Source organism: Pleurodeles waltl, chromosome 6 (assembly GCF_031143425.1).
Source record: "Pleurodeles waltl isolate 20211129_DDA chromosome 6, aPleWal1.hap1.20221129, whole genome shotgun sequence".
Classification (NCBI taxonomy): Eukaryota; Metazoa; Chordata; class Amphibia; order Caudata; family Salamandridae; genus Pleurodeles; species Pleurodeles waltl.
The window spans coordinates 518,522,180-518,549,522 of NC_090445.1; the positions used below are offsets into that span (position 1 = coordinate 518,522,180).

General features: G+C 40.4%; 1 protein-coding gene across 2 annotated transcripts in view; it reads left to right on the top strand.

Moving 5' to 3' along the window:
• LOC138299950 (cytochrome P450 2G1-like) overlaps window positions 1–27,343 on the top strand; it is a 278,392-nt gene that overhangs the window by 118,499 nt on the left and 132,550 nt on the right. For both annotated transcript variants that reach the window (XM_069238678.1, XM_069238679.1), the window contains 2 exons: window positions 9,802–9,978; window positions 21,243–21,384. In XM_069238678.1, the coding sequence (XP_069094779.1) occupies window positions 9,802–9,978; window positions 21,243–21,384 (319 nt within the window). The remainder of the gene's footprint in view (window positions 1–9,801; window positions 9,979–21,242; window positions 21,385–27,343) is intronic.

A 27,343-nucleotide genomic window follows, 5' to 3' on the forward strand; every position in this document is an offset into this window, starting at 1 on the left:
GTCTCTCTGTCTCCACATACCATTTATCTGGATTATCCCTAAGCTTTGGAAAATCCATTGTAACTTCAAGGAGATCTGCCAAGCTCTCTGCCAAGAAATGTGCCCTTCTGACAAAGGCTATTGTGGCACAACCAATTAAGGCTCACTTGCAAACTTCTTTTTCTGCTTCTCTCTTTTTCTATTATGCTTTACCAACTCCTTTCTTATTAATTTTCTTTAAATCTTTTCAAATCTGACTACATTTTAATACTACTTTTAGTTTTCTAATATGTGTATGAATAGAACTTTTTTGTGCTTTATAACCTGTTCTTTAGTTTTCATGCAAGACTTTTCTGTCGTATGGAACAATGTCATACTCTCCTTCCAATTCCTCAAATCCAGCATAAGCATCAAATGCACACCTAGCAGGTTTTTTTTTTCAGGAATCTCAATTCTTCTATTGTATACATAGTCAATGTATTTATGCTAATTGTTCCATGCCTGCAAGAATTTCTCAAATTCAGTTTTTAACATCATCAACTTCACTCTGCATGTTCACTTCATTGTAACACAGTCACAGTGTTAACTGTATCAGGAACAATTTTATTGGCAGGCGAACTACCATGAGCAATAATTTTCAGGTGAGGCCGTAAGGCAGTAGGCTAAGGGAGCATACTCAAGTGTATCTCACCTTCCCTCATAGCTTAACGTGGTTTGAGTGTTTTTAAAGCAAATGGAGGAAGTCTGCAATCAAATAAATCATCTGGGAAATCATCCTCCTCATCTGAATTTGTTCAATAGTTTTCTTTCTCAATCATTTTTCATTTAGTCTTTTTATCAATACATTTCCTTTCATTTCACTGATAGACCTGAACCCGACTCAACTGACAATTACAGGAAACACATCTGCACCCATCATAACATCTTATCTCCACACTTTTCTCTGCATTCCCCAACTACAATGTAACCAGTAGCCAACACCAAAATCCACCCCATTCATTCACCCTATTGATATACACTTTCCTTTGGTCAGAAACAACTCAGAAACACTGCAACACTGGAGGTAATGAAATATGGGTAGACAAAATTCCCCAAAAAAGAACCCTTTATCTCTAGATCCTATCTAATTTGTTATCTTATCTGCCTGCATTCTCTACCAAAACTCTTGATAGCTCTCTACCATCCGGACCATGTGTTAGTCACAGGTCCTAGCCTTTGGCAAGGCCCTGTGATGAATCCACAGTATGGAGAAAAAACACTCTAAATGTATGCCACATAAGAAACATAAGTGATAAGATTGTGAGGTTACTTTAGTGCCTTAGATTGGCACATTTAATTTAGCTTGGGTCTGAGGCCTGTGCCCTCTTCCTTAGCTACTTGCAATTTGATTTCTCTGATTATTTGAGTAAATGCTTCATTTTAGTGGTAATGTTTCATTATTTTATATCAGTTGCCCTTCCATGCCGAATTGTTATTCATTTCTCTGCATGACATCCCATCCTGTGCTCACTGTAAGGCTATACACTTTAGTTTACTGTGTATAGCCTGTCCTGAGAGTGCAATGTCTACCTGACTCAGACAAGATGTATTATCTGGTCAGTTATTTGAAAACCACCATGTTTTATTATAAAACAACAGGCTGTCCACAAATAAGGCAGTGACGACATTCTAGTCAACTTTCCAGCTCATGATGCACATCATTTGCAGTTTCTGCTGAAATGTCACACTTCCTCTTTCATCTATGAGGGAGGTCTGCCACTGGTCTAACATACCTCTTTGTTACCTCCACACAGGTATGGGCATTGGGTTTCCTTCCAGGGACAAGTTGGGCAGATTAGGGCTCACACTGCTATTGCTGTCATGAAGAAACTTAGGGGGTTATTACAACTTTGGAGGAAGTGTTGATCCATCCCAAAAGTGACGGTAAAGTGACGGATATACCACCAGCCGTATTACGAGTCCATTATGGGGGTCATTCTGACCCTGGCGGTCATGGACCGCCAGGGCCAACGACCGCGGGAGCACCGCCAGAACCTGGCTGGCGGTAACGGGTGTCGTGGGGCCCCTGGGGGCCCCTGCAGTGCCCATGCCAATGGCATGGGCACTGCAGGGGCCCCCTAACAGGGCCCCACTAAGATTTTCAGTGTCTGCATATCAGACACTGAAAATCGCGACGGGTGCAACTGCACCCGTCGCACCCTTCCCTCTCCGCTGGCTCCATTCGGAGCCGGCTTCCTCGTGGGAAGGGGTTTCCCGCTGGGTGGGCGGGCGTCCTTCTGGCGGTCGCCCGCCCGCCCAGCGGGAAACTCAGAATAACCGCGGCTGTCTTTTGACCGCGCAGCGGTATTCTGGCGGTTCCCGTTTGGCTGGCGGCGCCCGCCGCCAGCCAAACTCAGAATCACCCCCTATATCCTATGGAACTCGTAATACGGCTGGTGGTATATCCGTCACTTTACCGTCACTTTACCGTCACTTTTGGGACGGATTAACACCTCCTCCAAAGTTGTAATAACCCCCTTAGTAGGCAAGTTAGGGATATTAGGGACCATATTGTTACAATATAGTGGGACTCTTTCTATGTTTCACTTACCTTGTCACCGTTGTAATAGTGTTGTGTTTCATTATACTCATAATTTCAATTCATGCCTTGTTACGTAGAATGCAGTTGCTTCAATAAAACATAGAACTAAGAACCTGCATCTGTTCATCTTTGCATGGATGAGACCTGTATATCTGGGAGAAAGGGGTATGATCTGTTCCACTGTGACTTCCCGGAGAAGTCTGAGTGTCATGTAATGGACTGCCACAAATCACTTCCACCTCTTGGTATTGGTGAGGTGCTGCTAGGTAGCTGGAAGGGTTAGGCCAACATTTGTCACACAGTGAGAACGGACTCAGTCCCCCATACTCGGTAGTGCTGCCACTCAAACACCTAGCAGTCTCGTTAACACAAGAGTCTATGACAATGAATGGCACATATGAGTTGTGTTGTGTAACAAACTACTTATCACCATTTTAAAACATTTTGAACAACAGTGAAAGAACACATATAAGAGAGAAAGCACAAAGCTATACCAGTGTGGTCTGAGACCATTCCTTGCCTGATCACTAAAACATTTAACAGAAAGAAAGGGATGCAGTTTCTGTTTAAAAAATGTTCTTGCCATCATACCCTTTGATTGCGAACACTTTAGTAAACCCAGAGCCACACACACACAAATGAAAAGTAGACAAAACACACATCAATGAGAACAAAGTTCCTCATACACAATAGGAGAGTGGACCAAATGGAATTTAAATTGGTTTGTACCATTGTTGTGTTTGTGAACACCTAATAAACACAGTTGCACACACATGTAAAGACAAATACACCAGGTATACACAGAAAACATTGTCCACGACTAATACAAGTACTTCACAAAAGACAGCAGGACATGAAATTTACTTAAATTGCCACTTATTAAGTGTGCATCACTATTTATATTTGCAAACACATGTCAGAAAACACATAGACACATACCCAGACATACACCCATGCACACACAAAATGCATACATCACATGCCATCAATGCACATCCACTTACACACTGAAGTTAAAGGTGAAACATATAGATCTTTAATTACATATTACAACTTTGCATCATTGTTTGTGTTGGGGCACTTAAACAACAACATACATATTCAAACAAACTACTTGCAATACAAATTCACAGTCAGCATCCCTCTATAACAAACAATTGACAAGAAAGACACAAAAGACTCATACACACATTTGCACAAAATGTTTGTGCAGTTTATAACAAATGCAGTTTCTAGTTCTAAAAATAGACACACAGTACTTTTAATACAGATCCTGTTGCACACAAAACACATTTATTTACATGTTTGAGAACATTGGACTACAGTGCACACAAAATACATATAACATGTACCCTAAGTTTCCACTGGATCTTGGGGTCCTAAAAGATCAGGTGAAAGCCATACTGCAAAGAGAGATTTGGAAAATCTCTCCTTCACTCATTGTCACTACTCATGGGACATAACAGACAATGGTTGAAGATCAAATTTTGTCATTTTTAGCACTGGAATACAGTGTATATGCTACAGACCACAAGCAAAATGACATTCAAATCATCTGCACAGCTGTCATTGTGTGCAGAAGAAAACTCTTCACCCAGGTCCACAGACTGCACAGCTGCATCCAAAAAGACTGCAACAGAAGTAGAAGATTTAGCTATTTTAAAAAAGCATGGGCCTGCTTCACAAAGGTAAACTTAGACCTGAAGTCTAACTTTAGATCTGAAGTCTAAGTTAGACCTGAAGTCTACGTTTAGACCTCAAGTCTGCAAAAATGTTGATAATCACCAAAATGTGCAAATATTACACAATTGACAATGTGTCATGCATCCTTGAAATATGGTCTGCATTGGGCAGTATGTGAAAAAGTATGTTTTTATGCAACAAAACAACCAAGGTGTCTGCACTATGTAAGGGGGAGAAAGCAGTGCAGAGTCATATGTAATAAAAGTGCTGTTGCTGCTCACTTCATCACTGCAGATGCACATGCAGGCTTTCTAGCACCACTTAAAACCTTTCCATCATGTTTAAGAGAGGTTTGTTTGCTGTTTAGCATAAAATGTGTACTTGAATCACACCCTTCCAGGACAAAATGATATGCCAACATTTTCCACTTCAGATGTGTGTGGTACTGTACAACACACATGCAAAATGAGAAAAGTTAGGGGAAATAAAAGCATTTCTCCTTTTTAACACCTGTTTCAAAGTGACATTATTATTTGGTCCAAATCCTGTCTACCATTGTTAGTAAATATGGTTTTGTGTCTAAAACTATAGGTGGTTGCATGAGAATGCCATGCACCACCAATGAAAGGTGCCTTTGACCCAGAATAAATCAAAGCAGTGCTTTCCATCACTTTAAAGTAAATTTAAAAACATTTAGATCCTGATTTTAAAAAGTGGCAATGCATTATATGCAGCGCCACTTTTTTTGCTCCCCTTACTTTCCCCCTACTTCCACCATGTGTGCGCCATATTTAATATACGGCGCACCATGGCAAAGGGTAGGGAAAATAGCATCAAATGCTTTGACGCTATTGATGTACTGTGTAGGATTACTGCCAACATTTTGGCGCTAATCCTGCACAGTACATAGTGGTTTATTGAAAGTAATCTTGTGCCCCCTTTTAAGGCCTACTCTGTGCAGGTGTTAAAAGTAGCCGCAACAAATTACGCAGTGGAATCTCTTAGATTACACTGTGCCATTTGTGCGGTCCCCCTACTGGGGGAATGCCCCCCTTGCATATATTGTGCCTGGAGCAGGCATAATGTGGCGCAAGGGGTTACAAAGTGGTGCAATGCATGCATTGCACCACTTTGTGAATATGGCAGACAAATTTGGCCTTGTTGGGCCACATTAGTGTAAAAGAAATGACATGGCGGAAGGAGGAGCTAGGCCCTCTTAAATCATGGCCAAATGTCATGTCTGTGTCATTTTGGTGAAACACACTCTGCACTAAATAATTGTAAAACTGGGCCTTCATGCGTATGCTATAAAGTGCAGCATATATTACATTATAGAATGGTAGAAAAAATTAAAACATTTCTCCTTGTCAACATCTGCTTCAAGGTGGCATTGGTTTGGATGCAAAGCCAAGTTGTGGTGTCATAGTAGATAGGGCTTTGCATCAAAAACTGATCCACGGCAGTTACAACCAAACTAGCAAAGTGGCAAAGCGACGCAAAGCATTACAAAGTGCATTGAGAAAAAGGCTTATTCCCGTTCAAAATACATTTTGTGAATACCTTTCTTGCTACAATAAATTGAGCTACTTTACATCACTATACATGATTTTTGCAACTACAAGCCATTAGTTAATCTAGCTCAGAGTGTACATTTCATGAAGGTCATGGCTTGTAAAAGGAATGACCTTCATTATATAACACAACTATGAACTTGGAATATGTTCCAGCACACTACCTAATGCAGGTAAAATAATTTCTCTACGGTGATGCTGACTGGACTCCTGTGCAATGTTGGAGGATCTGAACACCATCTGATACTACAAAATATACACCATTTTACCTCATTTCCTACACAACCCAAATCTGTTACTAAGTTATGCTCAAAGCATATTGCTTTAATCAGCAGGTGCATGAATCTACTAGGATCCTCACCTCAAGTGAACTTAGATAAGCCATTCTCACCATCATAGAAAGAAAACAATAATAATTATAAAACACCTGCCACGTACAAAATTAAGAAGGGTTTGATTAAAAGCTGATATGCCATGAAGTTACTAAACATGTGACTTATTTATCATGTACATTAATTTATATTGTTTCTATATTTAGCAACTTAATTTGAAAGTTTGTAAACAGCAATAAACAGCTCATAACTATTATTTGAAATATGCATCAACTTTTGAAACTACAAAAAACACAGCACGTGGGTAAGAGCTCCATGAAATGAAAACAAAATTAAAGTATGATGCTCAAAATATGCCTTTTATTGATATAACTTCAATTTCTATGATATTTCCTGTTCTTAAAGAATGCATAGTCCATAGTGATGGAGGTTTTTTTAAATAAAATTTCTAGCCAAGAAATATGTCTTTATTAAGAATCAACCCTAGTATGCTACATATATTGATTTGTCAACTGTGTTTGATACAGTAAATTGGGTACATCTATGAGAACAATGAGTAGGTGGGATATTACATCTGGTTATTGAAAGTGATTATCAATATGCATGAGGGCTCATTGACTCAGATTGAACTGGGAAAAAATGACTCACTGAAAAATAGAAAAAACCCTTGGGCTCAGACGAGGATGCAGACGTCTTTTGTTTTCCATCTATATTGCAAATACCCCAAAAATATTTGGCAAAGGGCAGGTCATTCCCACCAAAACTGAGGGATAAATGTGTCCTATATATTTTATGCAGATGATACTATTTTAATTGATCTTACCCCGCTTGGTTTACAGGGACAATTGAATGAATTTGATAACTGCCGTGTCTCTATAGAATTCAAAATAAATGTGAATATATAGAAAAGATGGATTGGTCTCCCAAAGGGTTCATTGAATAGTACTTTAAGATTGGAGGTCAGATTGTTGAATATAAAATTCTACTCTCAAAGAAAAATGTATTATTGGTATCAATTTTTGACAACTGCAGAAGTTGCATTAAGATACAGCATTAATAATTACCCTCTGTCTGAAAAAGATATATCTTGGATCTTAACTATTGAGAAAATTATAGTGCAGGTTAACCCACTTGGCTCCATAGAACCAGAAGAGTACTTTCAATACCTATGAAGAACTTACTGAAAAAGGTGGTGAAAGACCTAGAGAACCACAAGAGTAATAAAAATCCAAATTGCATGAGTAAGGCAGAATTTTGCAGAAATATACAGTTATATTTAAAAGATATAATGGATAGATTGATACTGAAATTGCATTTGAGACTAGTGCCTTCTTTCATATTTGGGAAATTTCCCAAGATCAACACTGGACTGAACTAAGGCAACATATCATTCTGCCTATTTTGTAAAGAAGGTATGTTGACATGTGCATTTCTGGATTTTTGTGTGTATTTTTTATTGGATAGGTATGTTACTAACTTGGAAAATATTTTGAGAAGGTCAGGATTAAGGGCCACCTGTACAAATGTTTTTAGCTGTCGCAAATGGAGAATAGGGCCTTCTGTGACTAAATAGCTCTTTGATACGTACTAACCCTATTTTGTGGTTCAGTACACCTATTACTGAATCGCAAAATAGGTTTTCGAGTCGGTATTAGGAAGGGGCGTGTTAAGGGTGCTCATTCCTATTATCAAGTCACAGAGGTATGTGTGAATGTTTTATAATTGGAATGCGGTGGCAGAAACTTTAACATTTTACCAACTCCATGAAGGAGGTGGTAAGGGGTTCCCAAGGGACCCCATCCCCTTGGTGAATGTGCCCAAAGAACCCCTTCTCCTTTGTAAATGCGGGCACAAACCTTTTTTAAGAGCAGGCAGTGGTCCCAAAAGCACTGCCTACTTTTAGAAGATGAAAAGAAAACTTTTTCATTTTTGTTTTTGAAATGCATCCTGTTTTCCTCTAAGGAAAATGGACTGCATTTAAAAAAATTGCTTTATTTAAAAAGAGATTACAGACTGACCCCAGCAGACCGCCATCCCTGTAATTACAGGTCATTCCCAGTGGATTGCAAATTGCGACCTGCCTCAGGAAGAATGATGAGGCAGGTCCATTTGCGACCCACACGGAATTGATATATGTATCTGAGACACAGTTCGCAACTTCCTGGTTGCACATCGCAGAAGTCATAATTACAAAATCGCAAACCAATTTCATTGTATATGTGACCCTAAGACTGATTTGTTTCATGCTTAACAATGACAGTTTGATAAATAAGTGCAAGGTTTTGTTCCTGGATTGTTTGAATAGTAAAATGTCCAATATTTTAGCTGGACTTTGAGCTTGGACTAACAAATTCTGGTCCTTATCAAATTGAAATATATGCAAGTTTTATATGTTGTACTGTGCACTGCACCTTTTTGTATACTATCTATTGCACATTGATTATATACTCCAATACATTTTTATTAACTGTTGATCTGCTGTAGCACTATTCTGTAAAAAATCTATTTATTTGTTTAAGATTATATGTAAAGTACATTAACCTTGTCTTATATATGTATATGTCATTGTAATTGTATTTCCTTCCTTGTATTTCTAATGTCTGTTTTGTCAACATTGGCTTATTATAAAACATAAATAAATTGAAAATGAACCTGAGTGCATAGTTTTTTAATTATGACTTTTGATTGGCTAACATTTGTTGTTATTTACATTCATTGTGCTAAGTGGCATTGAAAGCCCAGATTCGCCAAAGCTTAGCATTAAAATTGATGTAAAGTGACACAAAATGACACAATCTTTCCAAACTATTTAACATCCAGTGCAAAAGTATTTATCCCTGGAAAAATGTCTTTTCTCAGCACAAAACCCCTTTTATGCATCTTTGTGTCACTTTGCATCGAGGAAAGGTAAACAGAAATGTGAAGTAAGATTCGCTGGAAAGCAGTGAGTAGATAGTGAGAAGGCTTTGTAAGTGATAGCTTTGTATCCAAAACTCATGCCTCCTTGAAGCAGGCACTAACGAAGAGAAATCTTTTTTTCTAAAAAAAACCTCATGTTGCATTTGTGTTGAAGGGCACAGGACACATCCAGTGCATGTAGATACTTCTATATTTGTCTAGACATAGGAATTTATACTGAGAGGATAAGGATATGCTTCTAATATAAAGACTATGCCAGACAGTGTACACTGACTTCTGAGAAACTGAGCATCACTGAAGTCAGCCATTTAGAGTTCTAGCACAGGGTATGACAACACTAGCAGGCCACTCTTTATAGATATGGCTCTGTGCTGTTTTTAATCTTTGCTCAATTCAGCACAGCACATTTCATTGCTAAATTGCTTGAAAAATTTGTAAATCTGCCCAAAATGGTTTTGGAAAAGGCCCATTTGACAAGAGAACCAAGATGTGTTAAACATCCATCATGTTTACTGTTTTCCTTTGATGAAATACAGAAGAAAGTAATTCTAAGTTATGCTGTTAAGTGCCTGCTGATTTCTGCTGCACATAAAAAATAGGAAAATATTTTTGGATTATTATTTTGTGTGTGCGTGTGTTTGGGTGCACACACACATACGGAGAGAGAGAGAGAGAGAGAGAGAAAGATTAATTTCAATTGTAATGTAATTATTAATTTCATCTAACCTTTTTCTAGCTTTACAGCATGTACACAGATATCCTGGAATATTTACCTGGACCACACAAAGAAATACATGGAGTGCTGAATTGCCTGGAAAAGTTTGTTGAAAAAAGAGTGAAAATGAATCAAGAGACATTGGATCCAAATTCTCCTCGTGACTATATTGACTGCTTCCTCATGAAAATGGAGGAGGTAAGCAAGCGATGGACTTTAAAGTTGTTGGGCGAAAATTATACAACATGAAATGAGAGTGAAAATAAAAGCATAACAAATGTGCACATACACTTCAAACACATTTCTTAAAATAAGGACATAAGATGAGTCCTGCCCTTTTTAGTCTCAAATCTGCTGGTAGGCCTAAACATCATACTGCACATTGCAGTACACAGTTCAATGTCTTAAGCTTTCCCAATTTGTTCTACAGATTCTCCGTTTGCGAGGCGCAAAAGCCACTTTGCTATTCAGAAATGCATTTTGCGAGTCGGCTCCGACTCGCAAAATGCATTTCCGACTCGCAAAGGGGTGTTCCCTTCCTATTTGCGACTCGCAGTGGGATGCAATTCCATTTGCGACCGCGTACGCGGTCGCAAATGAACTCGCAGTTACCATCCACTTCAAGTGGATGGTAACCCACTCGCAAATTGGAAGGGGTCCCCATGGGACCCCTTCCACTTTGTGAATGGACCCAAAAATATTTTTTCAGGGAAGGGAGTGGTCCAAGGGACCACTCCCTGCCCTGAAAAAATACCGAAACAAAAGGTTTCGGTTTTTTTGCAGTGCAGCTCGTTTTCCTGTCAGGAAAACGGGCTACACTTCAAAAAAAAAAACTGCTTTATTTAAAAGCAGGTCGCAAACATGGAGGTCTGCTGACGTCAGCAGGCCTCCATGTTAGCGAGTGCCTATACTCGCTATGGGGCCGCAATTTGCGACCCACCTCATGAATATTCATGAGGTGGGTCATTGCGACCCCATAGCGAGTTGCAGTCGGTGTCTGAGACACCGTACTGCATACGAATTTGCGAGTTGGAAATTGCGAGTCGCATGGACTCGCACTTTGCAACTCGCAAATTCGTCAGTTGCTACATCTGGCCCATAGTTTATTATGACTTGTGAAACTGAAACTCTCTTCTCCCTCCCCCATCCACTGCCTCTCACCACCCTCTCCCTCCCTATGCAATGGGGAGGAAACAAAACAAATATAATGAAGATGAAAATGAAAAACAAGAGTAAAGGAAGAGGGAGTAGGATGACAAAAATACTACTGACTTTAGGATCTATTCCAGTGTGAGCTGTGGTTGATCCTTGCAGGCAGGGCAGCATTCTCCCGCCTTTAGCTAACAAGCAATACTCTTCCCCATGAACTGTGCCTTTAAAACCCTTGTATTGTAAGTCTACAGGCATAGAGCACGGGCGTCATTGGAATTACCCAAGACCTTATCAAAGAGTAGGACACAATCCTCTAATCTGTGGATAATTTATTTATAATAGGCAATAAAGGACAATTTCCTGAGCCAGGAGTCTATCATAGGGAGTTATCTTCCAATGTCAGAGTAGTCATTGTTTGGCAATTGTCAGCACTCTTGTGCACCAGTAGCAGAGGAGAAATCCTGATGCAGTTCAATTGCGTCATTCGGTCCCTGTGATTCCGATGTGCTTGCACAATTTGATCCAAATCTCCTTCCACTATGCTTCCAGTAAGAGTTATTCCTAGGTTTTATGCACAATGTCACCATTTGCTGCCTTGCATCTCCAGCAAGAAGGATTAGTGGAGATCCTTGCCATGTAGAATCTGAGTGGGGGCAAATGCCACCTATACAAGATCTTGCTAATTTCAATCTGGCCTCCAGTAAGTATTTGTCATGCTGCACGAGAAGGATGGAACAGTAGTTTTCCATGTAATCCAAGGACCACCACTGTTTGTGATTGGTTCGTATTGGGACAGAGATTGTTGAGTTGATTAGAAGTCCATATAGGCTAGAGACCACCCGCTTGTGGGTTCCCTAATATTGGAGGTAAGATTGTACTGGAGTTGTCAGCAGGACAATGGTTGGGGTTTCTGACGAGGTATGTAAACAGTGGGACAGTTTACAATATGTCCATGGATGTCACACAGCAAAGTTGTAAATGGTATGGGCCTTCTCAAATGAAAATATACTTCCATCCTTTAATCCAAGATCAACGTGATGTATTTTCCTACTAATGAAGTCCATCCATAAGGGTTCTCAGAAGGTTCTTTAAACTATGCTATTGTCCTACAACAGCATTGCTGCATGAAGGTGCCCGTCTACTCACATTAATCTAAGGGCATTATTTCACCCACAGGTGGTTTCCCCAAAGACAGGGTGGGCATTGAATAGCTGCTGTTTCTCTTTCAAATAAAGCACTCTGAAACATCTTGTTTTACCCATCAAGGCTGTTTCAAAGAGCACCCATCTCTGTCTGATGAAAGAAGAGTTTGGGGTGTGCAAGTTGAAATAACAGCCAATATATAATAGGGTTGGTTAACATAAGGCCTCTACTTTCAGGATTACCATAGAATTTGTGCAGTGTCAGTTGGCATTCAACCCCCTTACCCCCCACCGTAAAAACTGTTTGACCATACTGGCATATCTATGAGGATTGATTTGGCAAGCAAAATTATGAGAAGCATAGTGACTATTTAGTTGATCCTTGGTGCAACATTAATTTGAATCACTTGCACCTTGCCCCAAATGGAAAGATTTAAGGATGCCCATCTCTCCAGATCTAGATGGCTTGTACTTAACAGAGGATTCATACTATCCTAAACAACATTGAAAGTCTGGGATTCAAGAGAATGCCAAAGTACTTTGAAGGGTTGCTAATGGAAAGAGTGTGGCCTTAGAGCAGCTATTGTGGTGATGCAGGTCAAGGAAATTGTCCCAAAGCCCCAAGTTAATGTGGTAGACTGAGAAGGTGGAGCAGTCAGAGATTAGTGCAGTGATATGTGATAGTGGTATAGGCAACAGAGAGCGACAACCAGATATCATCAGTGTATAATAACTCCTTAAAGATTCCAGAATGCTTCCAGAATTTCTTGAGGAACTTTTTTTGCCCCTCGTTGGTGCACTGACAGCCAATATTCAGAGTAGGATCTTGTATGCAGGCTCTCATAAAGGACACAGTGGCACTTAGGGGGAGGACAGTCCAATGTTGCTCAGTGGGTAGGTGGTACCCAGTGTATGAGTTCAGGGGAGAGAGAAAGATCCATCATTTCCCTCTCTGTCCTAATTCAGGATATTTCAGCATCCTGCCCCTACACAAATCTTTCCCCTCATATGCATTCTAGGATGGGTCATCACCCTGATCTTTTAAGCTGAAAAACAGGAGGAGCTGACAACCAGTCTTGCATTTTACCCACCCCATAGGTAAAGAATGACTATTCAAGCATACTACAGGCAGATTCATTATTTTTCAAAGGAGATTTGGACTTATCTCTTGAGGGCTGAGACCAGTCCTTGGATTTGCCTTTTGGGGCCAGAAGGCCACATTTTTATGACTGCCTGAAGTCTTTAGCACCCTCTCAGATGCATTTTTGATTAGGCGTTTGAAGGTAAGTGGCTTGGCTCGACTGCTGTAGGGCTCCATGTTCTCCATGGTTAAAGATTCAAATAATGCCTCCATTTGTCCTAAATCCATAAATTTCTTTGTACAGCCATCCTTGGTGATGCGCATACATCCCAGGTCTAGGTGGCCAAAGCGGATATCCAACAGTCTTAATCATGACCTCTGAGACAAAGCATGTTTCTGTTTAAGCATAGTTTCATGAGACAAGTCCTGATTCACCTGAACCTTTTAGTTTTACAAGATAAAACGTCTTTATTTTTTTGTCAACTGAAACACTGCTGTCACCCGTTGGTGACTCAAAAAGCCGACAATCTCCTGATGTGGAGTATCTTTGCTTTTGACTGCCTGGGTCCAGATTCAGTGGGCAATTGCAGTGGAGGGTGAAACTCCAGGTTGGTGAGGGATGGAATAAATATGGTCATGAAGAGCAACATATCATTTCCCTCAAATTACTCCATGAAATCTAAAAAAGCATAGATTGCACCGCCTGATTTCATGCTCCCACTTCATTATTTTGCCTATTGTCTGCCAATGGTCTTGTTCCCAGTTTGTAGTCTCTGTAGTTTTCTGTTGCAGGATGATCATTGTATCTTCCTTGGCAAGAAGTTTAAAATTAAAAGTTGCCAGTTCTGATCTCATTGAAGTAATTTCTTGGGAGGTATTGATGGTGTTTTCATCTAGGAAAGTGGCAGTAGTTTGGACAGCACCAGCTCTTTGACGATGGCATCTAGGCTGGTGTCCTGTGACTGTTTGTCTTGGGCATTGGATGTTTTGACCACCATTCCAGTGACAGCTTCAGTGAAAAGGAGCTGACAGATGAATTTTGACATGAGGCAAGGTTGTTTTCCTTTTTTGTTTCATGGATTCTTCCCAGGCTTATATTGTATTTCTACCTTCAGTATTTAGCAGCCTCCTTACTCTCGGCTGTTGCATGGGGAGTCTGCAGGTGACAAAGGTGCCGAGGTGTTGTAGTTTGAAAGAGTCCAAAAGGGGAACCTTGCTGGGCACTTCTGCAGAGTTGTGGTGTGGGGACCCTAGTATCTTTGGGTCCCTCAAGTCCAAATCCCTCAGGGGTATCACAAATCAATCAGATGCTGTGCTCTCAGAAAAGCACTCCCACCTCACTATGGACCTCAAGGTCTGGGGCTAACTAGCTGTGAAGGGCTGTAATCACCAGGGTACATAGTGCTCCATGTAGTCATCTAACACTAATGCACATTGTGGAGGATCTGCAAAGGATCTCATACCTTTAAAATCTGCCCTCCATCCTTTCATAAGAAGGGGGAGGGTCTCATCTGAGAGGCATGGGTTTATTGAAGAGGGAGGGCTCAACTCAAAGGGACCAGGGCACGAGATGGTCTCCTGATGTGTTCCCTATTTTGGTTCCCTGGTAGTCATCTTTCTATCACCACTACCCATGCCGCTTCCTGCATGCCATTATTACTGTTCTTGGTTCCTAAGGGATAGCACAGCTAAAGCTCGAGGAACAGCAGAGGGTCAGAAGTACCCTGGGTGCAGAGAAGTCCAAGGGAGGACCACAGTCCCAACATGCACCCTCACTTTGCTCTACTTCCAGGTTGCAGCAGACTGGGCTGCCTGAGAAGTACGGCCACCCGTCTGTCAGGCTGGAAGATTCCAGTAGCTGATCCACTTCTCACCATTCTCAGTGATATTGCCTCTCATTAGCGAGCCATGGAAGGAATCTACCTGCTTCTGGTGAGTCTATTAAGTTCCTGTGCAAGGGACGATCCGAAAGTGCTCCACTCCTATGCCACCATTTCCCTCAGCAATGAGCCCTGCTCCCCCATTATTAAACTTTAATACATTGACACACAACCAGGAAGAAACTGCTGACAATCAGATGGAAGGATCCAAAAGGTGAATATTTGAATTGGTCCATGGCAATTTTTATTTGAGTGTCCCTAGACAGCTAGAGGATGTCAGTACTTTAGTTAGAGGATAAATATAGATGCTAAACAATGTGGCGCAGACCTGTGAACAGCTCCCTAATGCAGCATTCTAAATTCTGACAGGAATCTTCATTGTACTACTCATCATACTTGGAATAAAGGATTACAAAATCTTCTGTGATTCTGCACAGTTACTACAGTTATACATGAGCTTTCTAGAATTTTTAAAGCTCTTATTAATACGTATTACACAACACATGTATCACAGTATATCACAGATTTATGTTTGTTGTAAAAAAGAAAATTACGTATGCTTTTTTGAAGCACACGTAGCACTTTCAAATGCAACATAGTTTAGTCCTTATTATCAACAGCACTCGCTGTTTCTCGCACTTGATGTATGTGTTTTCTCTAATTAGCCAACTGAGCTGATGAACTGGTAGTAGAGATAATGTACCTCATTTAGGTAGTGTTTGAAAGCAGTTATTTATGACAGAAAAGGTAACCTGTAGCACTCCTCTATTTACATCCTAACATACATAGCAGGTTTTCATTTCAGATATTCTGTGAATGGTGAATTAACAGGAAGCTGGCTTCTTTTTTTTGTCTTAGAAGAAAATTAGTACATTTTTTATCACCGTGTGTTTTTTCTACCAAACTAAGGTAATATTTCAATACCAGAGCTTACCAACAATGTATTTGGTAACTGTAACAGGTGATTGCCTATCAGCTAATGATCAATGTATATACACAGGTTAGTGTGGACTGGCCACAATGCTTTTCTAGTTGAAGTATATGATGACCTATTAAATTAACATTATTTAATTAAGTTATTTATTTCATCTACTAATAAGGTCAGTTTTTCCCGAGCTTCAATCTGCAAAGTATGTATAGTTCGTTTGTGAAGCTAAAAGAATTTTTAAATCTTTAAGAAAAGTGAAACTCAGGCATTTATTGAGATAAACAATATTTTGATATAACTACACAGGACATAATGTGTTTATCTGCTATAATGAACCAGTGCCTTCATATAAGTTTCACTGGAATGGTTTCATGGGCATGGCAACATACATGAAATACTTGGTGAACATTTGGGATCTTGTAAAAAAATATAAAAATCTAAATTGGAACTTCTATTTCCAAATAAATACAGTTCCTGGAAGTCCCTCGCGCTGTCAACCACAAGAGTCTCATAATATAATTCACAGTGGCCATTTCACTGATGAATGAAGCGAGGTCCTTTGGAATGAAAATGAAAAAATATCTTTATAGTTTCACCAGTAGAATTTGTGGAGTGTTATGGTTGAGTGGCAAAGTATTATCACTCTGTTAGAAATTGGGCCTCCAATTGGCAGAGGTATGCACCCTGTCCAAGGAGAAACCACAATCTTAGCAAGGGTAAGTCACAACAAAACCTATATTATCCTGTGCTCATTCTCGGGTAGCTTGGCACAGAGCAAGCAGGCTTAACTTAGAAGACAATGTGTAAAGTATTTGTGCAATAACTCATATAGTGACAAAGTGAAAACACCACAAAATGTACTCCGCACCAGATTAGGAAAAAAGAAAATATTCATCTGAATCAAACAGGACCAAACGAGAAAAATTGAATATGCACAAGTTAATATATTGTTTTTAGAGGTTTAAGTAAGTCTTAATCCATGGGAATCAATTGATGTATCTCTTTAGCACATGAGGCATCGGAAAGTAAAGCGGTACAGCAATTTTTTTGACACTGCGGAGGTGATGCATGGATTCTTTCCTTGCAGGCAAGGTTATGCATTGATTTCTGAGCATGCAGGAGTGGTACTTACTGCTGTGTAGAGTTTGATGACATATTGACGCCCAGGGATGATGCTTGGAAAATCCAAATGCACTGTTATGATGAAACAGGCGCTGCATAGATTCTGCAGGTTTTGCATTGATTTTTCTGCCACAGTGGATTTTCTCTTTTAGGTGAAGTCTCTGATGTCCCTATGACTTCTTAACAGGAGGCAAGCTGACAAGCTCTTGCAGATCACTTGTAGTGAGAAGGTAAAGTCCTTCCAGCAGAGTCCATGAGCAGCAGGCAAGCTGGGCAACAAGCAAGAGAGCAGTCCTTCCAGCAAAGCAGTCCAGATGGGTTCTTTGGGAAGCACTGCAATCCTTCTGTCAAAAGTCCAGTTGTAGGTCCAGAAGTGTCTGATTTTAGGGGGTCAAAGATCTAGCAAATATACCCAAATGTGCCTTTGAAGTGGAGGAGACTTTAATCAGTGGTTTTAAAGGGCACAATTTCCTGTTTAACCCAGCCCTTTCTGCCAGGAGGTCTATGGGGGTTTATCAGTTCTTTGTGTGGTGTCAGGCTACTAGCATTTGAAGTGTAAGCGAGAGCCCCTACACCCTTTCTACCCAGGAAGACTCATCAGAAAGCAGATTAATTTCCTGTGTTTATGGCTGTTTGGGTGGAATGCACAAGGGGATCTGTCAATCAGTACAGACCAGACTTGGATTGGAGACAGGCTGCAAGGCCCAGAAAGCAGTAAGTGCAGAGAAATGCCTAATTTCTAAAAGTGTCATTTCTAAAATAGTAATGTTAAATCCAAATTCACCATTAAGCAGGATTTGTCAGTACCATTGCAACTATACCAAACATGACAATGCCACTCCTCTCAGATCGGATTTCCAATGATGGCCTATGAGAGGAGCAGGCTTCACAATAGTGAAAAACGACTTTTGGGTGTTTTCCAGTACTAGGACATGTAAAACGTACAAGTACATGTGTTGCCTTTTATTTACCTAGCACCCTGTCCTATTGGCTATCTAGGGCCTACCTTTACTGGGAATTATATGCAATAAAAGGGTAGGTTTATGGCTTGGCAATTAGTCTTACATGCCAAGTCAAAGTGGCAGTGAAACTGCACACACAGGCCTTGCAATGGCAGGCCTGAGACATGGTTAAGGGGCTACTTCTGTGGGCAAAACAATCAGTGGTGCATACCCGATAGTAGCAGTAACATTAACAGGCCCTGGGCACATCTAGTGCGCTTATGACACTGGGTAATTTAAATATGCCAATTGGGTAGGAGCCAATGTTACCATGTTTAGGGGAGAGAGCACAAGCACCTTAGCACTGGTCAGCAGTGGTAATGTGTGCAGAGTCCTAAAACCAGCAAAAAACAGATCAGAAAAATGGAGGGAGGCAAGCAAGAAGGTGGGCGAAGACCACCCTAAAGCTTGTCAGGTCTAATACACTCCCTGACACTGCAAATGTGTCAGGATCATTTTATTTATTGTGCTTCATCACGGGTATCAATGAGTATTGAGACTACAGCTGTGGCTATCTCAGGCTTCAATGAGTATTGAGCCTGCAACTGCGGCTTATTCTGAAGGATTACTTTGAAAAGTTCACATGCAGGTTTCAACATTGTAGTAGGTAGGTTACTCATGTAGGCCTAATACTATATGTTCCATGTGTGTCTACTGAACAGCACATTAAATGCTACAGTGATACAGTCCACAGGTGGTATTTTCATTTCTATAACATTTCTATGCCATATACTATGTCTTACTGGAAAGCTAAATATGTCAGATAAGGATTAGCCCTTTTGTCATGTTTTAGGGGATAGAACAAATTCAGTAGATGCTGAACAGCAATACCTCAGTGTTCAGGATTAAACAAGAAACAGCAGCATTGGTACCGAAGTAATAGGTGTGACTCAAAATGAAGCACTTTCTCACACCTCCTCTAATTTATTAGTTTTACACACAATCTAAAATGGGATTCCACTTTGCTTTCCTTGCTTTGCTAGAACTTTATTACATCTATAGCCTGTAGACCTCTTGTTTGTGTCAGAGGTTGATGTGTAACTATTAGAATCTCAACATTAGTTTTTCCCACCTGTGATACATACTGTCCAGTCTTCTATACATATTCACTAGTCCTACTAGTAACTGTCTCAACTTATCTGTATGCAAATGTTGTGTGTGGGGTGTGCCTCTCTAACGCTTGCCATGTGGGCCTTGAAAACGTAATAGTCCAATTCTATCTGGCTCCACTATGTGTGGTAATTCCCTGCCTCCAGACATTCATTGCTATTTATACAGTTCCACACAACATTTGTACAGATTCAGAGTGCAATTCAGAGTGCAATTCAAAGCTTAATCACATTTTGAGATCCTTTTAATATGTAAGAGCTTAACAACTGTTTCAGCAGAATAGTGATTTCCAGTTTGAGGGTGGAGCAGCCAATTTACAACAGATGTCTCCGTGTCAGCAATAATTGGCAAGTGCTTGTATGTTGTACAGATATGGATACAGCACAGATATGGATCAATTTACCAGTGTAAGTGGTAGGAACATGCAGGTTATAACTTATATCTCTCTTGACTTACATACATTTTTAGTGCTGTTAGTTCTGGTAAATATTCTTCACAAGAGAACACACACACACAAACACACACACGCAAACACCTACACATACATACACAATTAACATTGCTATTTTAAAGGCTGCATTTCAAGCCATTCTGTTCTGCAGAAAATGATTGCAGAAATCAAAATTATTGTATGGAATGGAAAGAGCATAGAATGCAAATATTCTGAAATCAGATAAGTGATTTTTGAGGATAAATACATGCCTAATATATAGCACCAAATGATTACAGTAATGAGGGCTCAGTATTTACTTGTAAACAAACAGGTGTAGCTGATTAACATAGATATTTCCAGTCAGAGACTCATCTGCAACACTCAACTGGATTATTCTTTCTCACAAGGACAGTTTATGAGATGAGGAGCTCGGTATAGTTTTGCTTGGAGCCACATTGCTCTGCTGTCTGAAAATGCCTCAATGGTCCCAATCTCTATGATGGAGAGGTCTTTGAACAACGTATTGATGCCACCCAAATCATTTATTTTGGTCTACATAAATCTTTAAGAAAAGTGCTCACAAATGCGCGCCGGTGGGTAGGTGTATTAGCCTACTTTGAAGAAACGGAAAATTCTAGCTTCTTGTTCTGGCGAGTGATCCTTTTGAGCTCTATCCTGACCTTGGGGATGGGTGACCTTTTTGAGTTATTAAATAGGACTAAGTAAGTGACTTTGTTCTTTCTACATATTGTTGATTAGAAATTTTGGAGACGGTTTTTTGTCCTGATGAACCGTCGCTGGATCCGGCTGGACCATCTAGACGCAAAACATGTAAACTTGTGTTAGTGAGGTGCCATAATTGGTGTTTTCCTCTCTTCTTTAAGTGAGAGTAGGTGAGCATAACTAATCACGCTACTCCTTATTTTTGTTTTTAACCTTGGTTGCCATCACATTCATTACTGATTAAAACCATGAATTATCTCTGTTGACGGTAAACCAATTTTAACGTTCCATTCTCTCCAACATTTGCTCGGGTTCCTAATATTGGGTATCCCATTGAAAATTATTCGATTTTTCACAGCTACTATTTGAGCAAAGTGGTGTAGAGCATCCCTTTAGGGGAGCCCGCCAGGCATTGCTGTACCAGCCTGACGAGGAGCTTTCCCAATGATGATGCTAGTCATCCATTGTGATGCATGAGGGTTCTTGCTCCTGATTAATTTGGTCCGCCTGTGTGAATCTTCTGTGTGCTTGGAACAGTGTACCAATTTTTGTATTATGGCTTTTAATTAAGCACCTGCTATTACAATGAATATATGAATACATGAAATATAATCATACTATCAGAACGTACGATAAATATAGCACAACATTGTTGCACAATAATACAATTTTTATGCATCAACTGTTGCAAGTGAATAACCGCTAATTAGACCCATTGCCTCAAAATCAATTAACCAAAGCATGATTAAAGGGGGACAAAAAGACATGAAGAAAAATATATAACTCGTTCTAATCTTGTTAAACATGTTCTTTCTGTCACTTATTTTTATTGATTATTCCATGTTCAGTTAATGCATTTTAATATATATATATATTTTTTTCAACACAAGGAAAAAGATAATCCTGAAACAGAATTCTACATGTCACAATTGGTCAAGAGTGTACTGAGTCTGTTCATAGCAGGCACGGAAACAGTCAGCACAACTTTAAGACATGCCTTGCTTCTTCTGATCAAGTATCCTGAAATTGAAGGTACTATATTTAATGCTGCACAATACCCTCATCAATTGCAAGCTTTGTTTACATAACATGATCGAAAAGATGTTACCCTTGAGTCATTGCATTCCTTTTGATCTCAATCCACACATTGTATTGTATTGTAATCGTATTTATATAGCGCTTACTACCCCTGACGAGGCGTCGAAGTGCTTTTCGATGAGTAGCACGCTACTCCGGAACCCAACAAGAATTAGTGATGGATTAGTATAGTTAAATAATGAGTACAGTTTTAGTATTATTATGAGTTAATTTGAGCCGCGGATATGAGAGTTTGTTAGTTAGATTGACTGGAGTAATGGAGGGGTGGAGGAGGAAAGAAATCCAGAAGTGATAATTTGGAGTATATCCTTCATTTACTCAACCCAAAGGCTTAGGATGAGTAAAGGGGGGTGGAGGGGGAAGAGTATGTGGAAGGGTTAGGGAAAGCATAGTAGCAGGGTGAGATGAATGCAGGAGAATTTAGTAGGGTTGTGTGGGAGGTCACAGAGGTAGAGTGAGGTTTGGTGAGTTAGATGTGGAGGGAAGAGCTTAGGCAGATATATTTAGGAGATGAAAGTGGTAGAAGGGATTTGGGATGAGTCAGAGTGAGAATGGACGATAGTTTGATAGAGACATGACATAAGAGTGATGAGTAGATAAGTGTGATAAGATGAGACCAGGAATTCATAGATATCTAGTATAACAACCCAAAACCAGGAGCCATGCAATGATCCACGAAACATGTCAGGCACAGAAACAACATATACACATACATACATATATATATATATATATATATATACACACACACACATGAATACACACACATATGCACATACAATACATAATTAGAGTCATGGGTAAAAAATACTTAGTCAGACAGGTTTAAAGAGTATGTGTGTATTTTATTGTTATGACATAGTAGCAATACATATTTTCAAAAGAAACTATAAATAAATAGAAATATACATATAATCTGAAAAAAAATATTTATCCACATAGGCATATGCAGTTCATAGTTGTTTGAAAAAGGTAGTTATGAAGGAAAGAGCCAACTCTTGAGTAGTTTACTGAAGACAAGAACGTTATCTGTGGCTCTTATAGTTGGGGCTAATGAATTCCATAGTTTGGCTGCTTGGACGGAGAACGATGTACCACCTATAGTCTTTTGCTTGTATGGTGGTGTTCTAAGGCGGGGTGCCAATCTTGAGCGGAGGGTTCTTTGTTGGATGTATTTGGTAATTTTCTTTCTGATAAAAAGCGGTCCTGTTCCATGTATAGCTTTGTGGGTGATACAAAGCAGCTTGAAAGTGCATCTTCTGGCAACGGGTAACCAGTGTAGTGCACTCAAGGCAGGGGAGATGTGGGCTTGCGGCTTTATATGTAGTAGTATCCTGGCTGCGGAATTCTGGATACGTTGTAGTTTTTTCATAACAGATAGAGATGATCCATGGTAGAGGCTATTGGCATAATCCAGTTTGGATAGTACAAGCGAGATAGTAGCTTGCACCTTGTGTGGAAATCTGAGGTGGGGGAAGATGCTTTGTAAAGTCTTTAAGGTGATGAAGCTTGTGCGTGCTAATTTGTCTACTTGGGCATTTATAGTTAACTTGGAATCCATGGTGATTCCTAGGTTTTTAACTTCCTTTGATAATTGAGGAGGTGGTCCGAGATCCTCAGGCCAGACGCACAGAGGGTCATCATTTTTCCAGTCACCACATATGAGTATTTCTGTTTTGGAGGTATTTAGTTTGAGATGGCTTCAGGTCATCCACTGATCAACGGCTCTGAGGCATCTGAAGATTTGTGAGTTTTCAATGTTTTTGGGGCCTTCTAATTTAAGTAGTATTTGTGTGTCATCTGCATAGTTGTAGCATGTGAGATGGAAATCATTGATCAGTTCTAGTAAAGATATCATGTAGATGTTGAAAAGCAAAGGTGTGATGATTGACCCTTGGGGGACCCCTGCTTTTGTGATGTAGGGTTCGGACGAGAAGGGGGGCGAGTGGACGATATTCGCTCTTTTTTGAAGATAGAAAGTAATCCATTCGAGAGCAATCCCTTGTATGCCGGCTTCGTGGAGTCTTTGAGTTAGGGTGTCATGGTCAACCGTATCATTATATTAGACTTGCAAGCTTTCAATTAGCTTTTGCAGCTCAATTACTAATGGGCCTTTGTTCACACCACAAACAAACGCCTTTCTCTCAACATTAATCAAGTGATGAAAGGTCAGCTATCTCAGTATAGAGAATTCATTTAAATGTGCTCCAGTAAAGCTAAATTACAATTGCATAATATTTTGAGCCATAGAACATATAAGAAAATAATAAATTATGCTGCTCTCAATGCCAGATGCGTGCCCCACCACAGTTTAAGCACTGGGGCGGTGAAGAGTCAGCAACAGTTAAATATAACCCTGATACTGTACCTTAAATTCTGCCAGATCTGTATAAAATGTACTGTTGTTTTTTTCTGAAGCGGTATGCAGCTCCCTCTGAGGATCGGCTGCAGCCAATGAGCCAGTAACAGGTAACGTTAGGTCTGGAAGTTTGCTAGGGTATATTCCATTTGCAATGTGTACAAGGCTGTAAGAGAGTCTGTATCTATAAGCGTGTCTAAAGCAAGGATTTATTTCCCTGTCAACCCATATGGGCTATAATAGTTCCATGTCACCCATCTATAATACAGCATTATGCCAAACAGGTGTATAGAGAAGCCAAGGGTTTGATCAGGAAATGAGCTCTCTTCCTTAGCAGGAGGCAGAAAGTATGGGGTTTCTGTCACAGCTGCCTCTACCCTGTGCCATGTAGTACACACCCAGGAGATGGTGCATATTCGTGAGCTTGCTTACTTTTTTGACCCAAGTGTGTGTTTCCCTGTACCGGGGGATAATAATGTAGATGTTGCTAGTTGTTTTCATGTGGAGAACTTTTAGTCCACCCTTATTAATGAAAGGATACAATTATGTACCCATGAGTAATGGTTGGTCCCCATCCCGCACAAAAGAACTAATGGTAATGTCTATTGTGGTAAGCAGTGCGTGAGGGACTTGGATAGTGGTAGTGTAGTGTGGTCAGTTTACGTATCCTTTTGTGCATTAGCTTCAGGCTTTAGGCCTATGTGCATTTTGCCCTAGATGTATTTGATTCCTTTGCTCACAGCTTAGAGCCTGTGTGCCCTTTGCTCTAGATGCTTTTTTTTCGGCTTCGTACTGTTATTTTTCAAATAACCAGTTCTACAGACTTGTTTTATTTTTTATATCACACTGTTTAGCCTACTTCGGCACTGGAGTTCTCAATAACAAATCTTTGCTCACTCTGGGCTCCAGTCAAGGATACTGTCTGGGACATTGCCGATAGACGTGGTAGGAGTTTAGTCTTTGGCATTCCTGCGTAGGGACATTTTGTGATCAAGCTGATATGTTAGTTATAAAAACACTTCCTTGTCCCATTACATACAAGAGGGAGATTCCGACCAGGGGACCACAACTATACGCTGACTGCCTCGTTGCAGATGCTGAAACAGATCACAGGCCTTTACTCAGGTATGAGGGCTGATGTCTCCTAAGGGATCCAGAAAGGCAAGTTAGGAGCTTAACATGCTGTGCTCAAAATAGAACTAGATGAGGGAGAATAGAAACTGTTAAACACCATGATAGCTTTGTTTTTATGTTTCACTCTCCTCGTGACTATTTCAATCCTACTATGTTGTATGGTTCTGGTTATTGCGGCTCACGCCTTAATATCTAAAGTGCAGTTGTTTTATTAAAACATTATATAAAACTTATACTGCCTTTGTCATTTGTATATGAGATCATATTGTAAATGAGAGAGTTGGTTTGGATCTGAGTGACCACGACTTCCCTGAGAAGTTCCAAAGATGTCATGCGCTCGGCTGCCCAATCATCTCTTCCCTGTTGGAGAAATGAGGCACTGCTAGTTAGCCGGAGCAAAACAGGATTTAGGGGGACAGAGGTCCTTCCAAGTGGGTCAGACTCAGTCCCCCACACCGTGAACGATCCTGCTGCCTAGAAATCCAGTAGTCTCATTTAGGATAATGAGAGCCCACGCCCATCCCGAACACATAATTGAACCATGATGCTATAATCATTTAATAAACAATGGATTAAACCCCACTTTTGATTGTGGGTAATGTTTCCACTGTTCAGCGTTCTGTCCATCATCTGTTGTTTTTGCTTTTGTCGCCCTAAGTGGGAAGGGTATGCCTAGACTTGGGTCCCATGCTCATTCTGCCACTGGATTCAAGCTAGCGTGTCTGATGAAGGGTGACACCCCAAAACTGGTCCCAGGATACTTCATTTTGGGTTCAGGGAGGACCTGGCATGGCAGTTCAGGCTGGAGTGTTCCCCTGGGGAGCAGAATCAAGAATATGGTTGGGTCCAAACTGGGGTGGTATGGTGAGCAAAACAACAATGGACTACACCCAGATCTTTGATTGAGGGTAAATGTTTGCATTGTTCAGCATTCCATTCATCATCTGATTTTTATATATTTATTGTAGGGCAGAGTACTGCTTGAGATCTGTTGTCATTTCATGAAGAAGGGGCTTTATGTTATCATGCACCATGTTAAAAAGTTCGGCATTGATGTACATACCAAAGTACTTCAGGTTTGATGATTTCTTTTGAAAACAGGTATTGCCCACAGTAGAGCAGCTTGTATGAAAGTTCAGGGATAAGGCTCACATTTGGACCAATTAACATTATACCAAGAAAACAAGTCCATAAGGGTTATGAGTGCTGGATTGTATGTTGCTGGACTTGAGATAGTTATCAAAATGTCATCAGCATGATACAGTGCTTTATTTCCGCCACCATGGCGGGAACCCCAGAAATACTTGATCTTTCCTAATGGCTGCCGCCAATGGTCCCAACATCAATAGAAATAGCAGAGGGGGTAGGCCTCCTCATCGCTTTCCTCGAGGGATAACGTTCTTCAGAGACAGATAATCACAATAGTTGACAATGGCTGTGGGATTGGTATGGAGCCATCATACCTGATAAATGCTTCACCTATCCCCATCCTGCCTAGGATACCACCTACTGATCGACTATACTATCCCGGTTGTGTCACAGATGATGTAAAAGGTGGAGGATAAATCTTCTGAGTCTATTCTCCAATATTTTTGCATAAGCCTTCATATCACAAATCAATAGCGATATTGATCTATAATCAGCACATTACAACATATCTTTTTTGTCTTTGGGGATTAGGAAGATCTGTGGCTAGGGTATGCCCAAACGTGGGTCCCTTGCTTGCTGTGCCACTGGATTCAAGCTAGCCTGGCTGATGAAGGGTGACACCCTGAAACCGGTCCCAGGATGCTTGAATCCTGTCCAGGGAGGACCTGGCTTAGCAGTTAGGGCTGGACTGCTCCCATTGGGAGCAGGGTCAAGACTGATTTGCATATAGCCGGGTCCAAACAGGGATGACATGGCAAGCGAAAGAATGATGAATTAAACCCAGATCTGTGACTGGGGTGAGTGTTTGAAAAGTTTCAACACTCCGTCCATCATTTTATTTTGTGATTTTGCCTTAGTAAACAATGTGCCAGTTGGGTTTAACAGTACTAGGATCGTTCTAGTGGCATTTGCTGTATTTGTTGTGATAGCAGCAGGCATTCAGCTTTCTGACCCCTTTCATAACCACACTGTCGGATCTTAACCAGAGCAACTTTTGGCACTGTAGTGAATGACCGATTCAATTTGCATATGGTGAGGAGCAATAACTTTAAAGTTCTAGGTCTGTGGTGGGAATTATATAACGCTGTCTGCTGTTCTGCCTCCCGGATTTTCAGCTCCTGCTACAATTTGTATTTATCAATTGCAGAGTCTCTCATCAATTCACCTTGTACCTATGATTTACCAACTACCCACAGGGTTTGACCCAAAGTTACCAGGCCTTTGTTATGTGTCATCTAAGCCTTGAAGAAA